Source organism: Lagenorhynchus albirostris, chromosome 17, assembly GCF_949774975.1.
Source record: "Lagenorhynchus albirostris chromosome 17, mLagAlb1.1, whole genome shotgun sequence".
Taxonomy (NCBI): domain Eukaryota; kingdom Metazoa; phylum Chordata; class Mammalia; order Artiodactyla; family Delphinidae; genus Lagenorhynchus; species Lagenorhynchus albirostris.
The window spans coordinates 79274578-79280577 of NC_083111.1; the positions used below are offsets into that span (position 1 = coordinate 79274578).

General features: G+C 56.2%; 1 protein-coding gene across 2 annotated transcripts in view; it reads right to left on the reverse strand.

The window, feature by feature from the left end:
- Positions 1-5683, reverse strand: part of AGO2 (argonaute RISC catalytic component 2) — a 97314-nt gene extending 91631 nt beyond the window's left edge. For both annotated transcript variants that reach the window (XM_060127348.1, XM_060127347.1), the window contains exon 1: positions 5601-5683. In XM_060127348.1, coding sequence (XP_059983331.1) covers positions 5601-5640 — 40 coding nt within the window. In that variant the 5' untranslated portion in view covers positions 5641-5683. The remainder of the gene's footprint in view (positions 1-5600) is intronic.
- Between the last annotated feature and the right edge of the window lie 317 nt (positions 5684-6000).

The following is a 6000-nucleotide window of genomic DNA, read 5'->3' on the forward strand; positions in this document are numbered from 1 at the left end:
CCAGAGTGCCGGCCGCTGGCTGCTCATACTGACGGGGTACCCACCCCTGTACCCACGGCCATCCCACCCAGACGGGGTCACTGTCTTAGGCCCTGACTGCCCACCCTTCGGTCACACCTGCCCCCACGCTGCTCTGCCAGGGCCGCCTCTCCCGCCTGCAGGGCTGCTGGAATTACCTTCCCGGGACCCATGCGATCACATGACACTCCACACGCCACCAAAGCAGATGGCGCCTTTCCTGGGGGGACGTGCCACCTCCCCTGCCACCTGCCCACCGGCCGCTGGGCCTTCACACCCTCTGTTCCCAGGGCCCACTAGCTCCTTCCTCAGCTCCAGTCACATCAGAGGTCCACAGAGGAACAAATGCACCACAGGACGAAGACGTGGAAACCTAAGGCAGCCGGGCCCAGACAAGGAACCTGAGGCCCAGGACGGGGACAGGGCTGGAGCCCATGACCAGGCTCCCTGCCTGTCCACTGCTCGAGCCATGACCTTGAGAAAAGTGAGAGAAAGGCGAGAAAGGTGGGGTTTCAAGTTCTCAGCAGGCAGGGCTGGGCCGTCTCCTCCACCTGCAGTGAACCACAGGAGGGGGACGCAGCGCACCCCTGCGGCACAAAGCAGCGGCCCTCTGAGACGGCGTCTGTGACCTTCAGGTTGTATGAGGATTTTAGTAGTAAGTGGGAAGCACTGAGGCGTCAGACAAGTGAGCAATGCTGAAGCCCTTTGTTTCTGAGCCTGTCTACGAGGCTAAGATTCAAGGAATGTTGTTAGGGAGACATCCACCCTGATTGGCCACCATCCGTGCACACCTGTCGTCCCAGGGAAGTTATTAAGAGTGCCCTGTTTCACTTGCACAAGTTCCCAGTTTAGAGGATAAACTGTAGCGTCGCCAAGGGTACAGCTCTGTCCAAAGATAAATTAGGAGGGCACAGCTGCCTGGTCACAAAGAGTGAGGACGTTTCAGGGTTTTAAATTTTGAGGGAAAAAAATGCAGACAAAAAATTAGAATGGTAAATACTTAATGACCTTTTCACTGCCTAGAGTGAAAAAGGACAGGCCTGTAACCCCAGCACCAAACCCCGGCCTGGGAGGCAAGGGCGCTGGCAGCGGGCCATCGACAGAGGCGGCTAAGCTGGGGGTGAGTCACAAAGTCGAGAGAAATGACTGGGAGCAAACAGAAGGGCGCTGAGAGCCGTCTCCCTACCACACACTGGGGAAGGAGGGGTCCACCGAGTCGGATGAGGAGAGAAGCTGCACGAGAGGCACGAGCACCAGGCTCGTTTTCCACGTCACACCGTGGTCCTTCCGCTGACAGAGCCCCACGTAAAAAGTGGATTCCACTGCACTGAAAGTTAAAGATGCAAAGCTACCTGTCCCAAAACATCGCTGAAGATAAGTGCGTCTGAATTAAACTTACGAGCAACTGGATCTCATCAGCCTTCCCCATAGAAACACAGGGACCTGAACAATTAAAGAAAACTGGGGGGAAAGATATGCATCCCCTGAAGAAGAGATCTTAAGGACCTCATTGTCTTACGGGGTGGGGGTGGGGGGCTAGCTGTAGAGTCGAGATTAAAGAGCCTCAAAAGCATAAAACCAAATCCGTGTGTGAACTTTTAATAAAATTCAGGATCCAAAACAACCGGGAAGTAAACACACTTCTGCGATGAGAAAAATTGATTACGGACTGTTAAGTGTGACAATGGCACTGAGTTGTAAATGTCCCCATCCTTCAGACATGGTACTTAAGTATTCAGGGTGAAACGACAGATCTGGAACTCACTCAAGAGTATTTCCGCGAAGAAGGAGAAAGGGGCAGATTTGAAGCAAATGTGGAAAATCTTGATAGTTGTTGAAGCTGGTGATGGAGAAATGGGAGCCGTATTATACCACTCAGTCTACTCATGTGTACTTTAAATTAATTCACAATAGAAACTATTTTAAACGTCAAGTGATACATTCTGAGTGTTCACAAAACAAGAGGGCAGCAGACTACCCAGCCACGCCCTCCGGCCTGACACAGCTTCACCCGGGCAAAGGGCCGGCTGCTGCTTGGCAACAGTGCACTGTTATTGGAAGAGCGGTCATATCTTCACTGAGATAACTGAGGGAGAAGAAGCGGGGTGCAGGAGGAGTTAACTGACACTAGAAACCACAGTGAAATTTGGTAATTCTCAGAGTTGTAATCCTTAGATGTCGCTGAAGTTACTTTGTAGCAAAGCTGTGAGGAATGGAACCCACAGGAGTCTGAGCACGTGAAACCGACAGAAACAACCCCCTTGGAGCATGCAACATTGAGACTCCATTTAAGGTCTTTAAGTGGTTACAAAAAAAAATTGACTGATCATCTGTGAAGGTTCAGGGTCACTGGGGAGTCCACCCATTCTAAACCACTAACTCTTTGGGATAGTTAAAAAAAAAAAAAAACCTAAGAAATAGTAACATACCTAACTTTAGAGTCCACATACCAATTCACATATGTAATAGCATTTGTAACGGGCATAACGCAGGCTTACTGTGGACTCTATTTTTTATATTAACTTACTTAGTAAGTCACTTAATAATTGTATTAAAATGGAAGTAGCAAAACTATTTGTAATTTTTTCTACAATCCAGATCAAATGTCTTTTTATTATTCTAAATTAGGAAATACATTAAAAAGAGTTGCATTGAAGAGACTCTATTCCAAAAATTCCTCTTAAAAATTAAAAACCTCAGTGTGTAGAATAAAATTAAACAGCACCACAGCCTTATAATGACAGCACGCGTGCATAGCCTGAAATTTGGTTTCATTCCCATCCTGCCATTGGTTAAGAGCTACCCATTTATTTTTTCAACCAAAGCTGTCCGAGTTCAGGGCAGGTTTATCTGTGAACCGAGAACAAGGGGCCCTCTCCCCACCAGGCCACAATGCAGAGGCCCACATCAGAGCATGATTTTTCCAAGAGCCGTTAAGGACCTGAAATGAGCCTGGAGATCCAGAGAACTAAAGCTTTTTTGAAAATGAAATAGACCAGAAAATATCCCAGTGCAGAGCACACAGCATGGGTTAGCTGTGCTTCCTGAGCTCGAGTTTCAATTACACCCGAACACGCGAGGACATGGGTCCAGTCTACATGTAACAGGTGTTTCTTATTGAGGGTCAAGGTCAAAAGGACTGAGAGCCACTTCTTTAAGGAGAATGTATGGAGAGTCAGCGGAGATCAGACAGATCGTCCTAATGCTCGCTGGCCATATGACCTTCGCAAGGCTCTTAACCTCTCTGAGCCTCTGTTGTCCATCTTCAAAATGACCACCACCAACTTAGCAAGCTGTCCGATGGATTAGTTAACGTCAGACACAACACAAAGGTTTGACCTTCCTCAAGGTTCTTCGCTTTTTCTGGGCCTTCAACTTTTAAACTGAAAATGTGAAAAAAATGTAGAGTGTAGTGGCTAACACTTGCTGGGCTCCTCTACAGGGATCAGCGGGGAGATTCTCACTCACGGAGGTGAGGGCCGACCCTGCCATGTCACGGGTGGGCGCTGCCCATCCGGGGCTTCCCGGAGCCAAGTCTGCTCCCAGGACCCTGACTACAGAGCCCCCGGCCCTTCCCCACCGGGGCTGAGTCACCTTCCAGATTACGGTTAAAACCATTACGCCTAAAACCATTCTTCCATCAAACTGCTGAGGGCCCGTAAGGATTTAAAAGTTGGTCAGGCTCAGCCTTGGAGAACCTTTCTAACTAAGTGACATCAAAAAAAAGTATTCACAAGGCAGAGAGCTGTTTGTGAACAGACACAGCAATGGGGGAAAACGTCAAGGGACCCAAATGGATCAGGAGAGCCCGGAACAGGTCGGGCCAGGGCCCCATCAGCAGGAGGCCAGGGAGGGCTTAGGGCCCCTGGGAGAAGGCAACAGTATGCCGAGCCGGCAGGGCCTGCAGCCCGCTGGAACCTGGTGGACAAAGGGGACGGGAAATGCCCTGTCCAAGTGGCAGGGCCAGCGGGAAATTTAGGAGCCACGTGCCTGGCGGGAAACGGAGAGAGCTTCACAACACTTCACCATTTTCTTGGCCCAGCAAGTTAATCGCCCTTCTACTCTACATCAAAAAAAAAAAAAGTTAAAAAAAAAAACGTGTTACTGCTTTAAGTTTTTTAGAACTTTTCTAAAGAAAGAGAGGCTGACTAGTAAGAAGGGATGCTAAGGAAATCAGCACATCTCCTTACCTTCCTCTAGTAAACTGCAAAAGGCAAATTAGTACTTGAATAAGGAGCCGGTGTGTCTGGAATGAAAATGAGACGCACGCAGTTTTAGGGTGCCGCTTCCTATCCCTCTCAGTCTACGGCCCTAACTACCGCACGAACTGGCCAAAATTCAGCATTTCCAGACTTTCCTTCAGAGAAGGGGCCGCAGAAGTACTGGCAAAAAGAAAAACGAAACTGAGAGCGCTCCAGGCTCGCCGCGGCTCGATCTGCGCCGAGCAGCAGCGCTCCTCCCCGTGCCGCCCGCGCCCCGAGCTCGGCGCCCCCGGACCGGGCCTCAACGCCCTCTGGCGCTTAGAGCCCGACCCGGGCCTCGGCCCCCGGCCCCGCCAGCCCCGTCGGCCCCGCCAGCCCCGCGCGGCGCAAGGGCCCAGGCGCCTGGCGCAGGAGGCCGGGCCAGGCGGGCGCCCGGGCCTCGGGCCTACACGCGGGCCGCCCGGCCCAGTTCCCGCTCCGGCCCGGTCCCAGCCCACCGGACCGCGGCGGGAACGCAGCGCGGGGAGGGCCCAGGCCGCGCGGGGCGCCCCGACGACTCGGGCCCGAGGAGGCCAGGGCTGCGTGTCCGCCGCGGGGCCGAGGAAACGGCCGGCGGCCCCGATCCCCGGCCTCCCGGCCCGCCAGCCCCGATCCCCCGGCGCCCGCCCGCTGCCCGCGCCGCGCTCGCGCCCAGCCCGCCAACCGCCGCCGGCGCCGCGGGGAGGAGCGCGCGAGCGGCCGGGCCGGCGCCCCGAGCGCGAGGACTCACCGGGGCCGGCTCCCGAGTACATGGTGGTGCCGCCGAGGGGCTCCGGGGCCGAGGGGCGGCCGCGCGCGCGCCACGGGCCCCGACGCCGCGAGCCGCGAGGGAGCCGCCGGCCGCACGATCCGCCCCGGCGCGGCCGCCAAACAGGTTTACCCGACGCGGCCGGGGCGGCGGGCGGAGGCGGCGGGCGGGCGGGCGGGCGGGCGGGGGAGGGGCGAGGGAGAGCGGGCGGGGGAAGGGGGAGGGAGGCCGGGAGGAGGGCGGGGGAGGAGGGAGGGGCCGGGGGAGGGGAGGCGGGGCGGGTCCGCGCGGCGGCGGCGGCGGCGGCGGCGGCGGCGCCGGCGGCGGGGTGGGTGGGGGGGCGGGCAGGGGATCGGGGCGCGGGTGCGGGCGCGGGGTTGGGGGGGGCCTTGGGGGCGGCCCTCGCAGCCACTCAGAAGAGCGACGTCTCCTCCGACTGGGCGGAGCGGGCCGCGCGGCGCTGCCACCGGAGGCCGGGAAGAAAGAAAAGAAAACACACCCCTTGTTTCCCCGCCGCCGAGCCCGTTCTGGCTGCTCGAGGGCCGGACCCTTCCCCACCCTTAGCCCCCGCCGGACCGGGTGAACTTGGGCACCGTGTTGACGTGGTCGTGTCGCGTCCTGGCGCCCCGGCATCTCCGCCAGGCTTTTTTAAGTTATTAACGAAACAGGAATGTCGCGAAGGTTCCTCCCGACCCGGAGCTTGAACTTGAACGCGCCCCGGTCCTCGCTCACTACCACACCGCCACCTCCCGGCCGAGAACCCAGATAATCCACCTAAAGAACTTTAGTTTTTGGTCAATTTTAGCTGCTGTCAGTGATCAGATCAAAATAACACGCCCCATTCCAGTCCTCGGGGCCTCCCCAGTTTCTTGACGTTGGGTCCTTATCCAACCCCCTCATGCTCCTCCGTGACTCTCGGTATTTGCCCCACTTGTGCGGAAACGTCTCCCTCCAGCCCAAATCCTCCTCCATGGATCAAGTCCCCTGGGATCC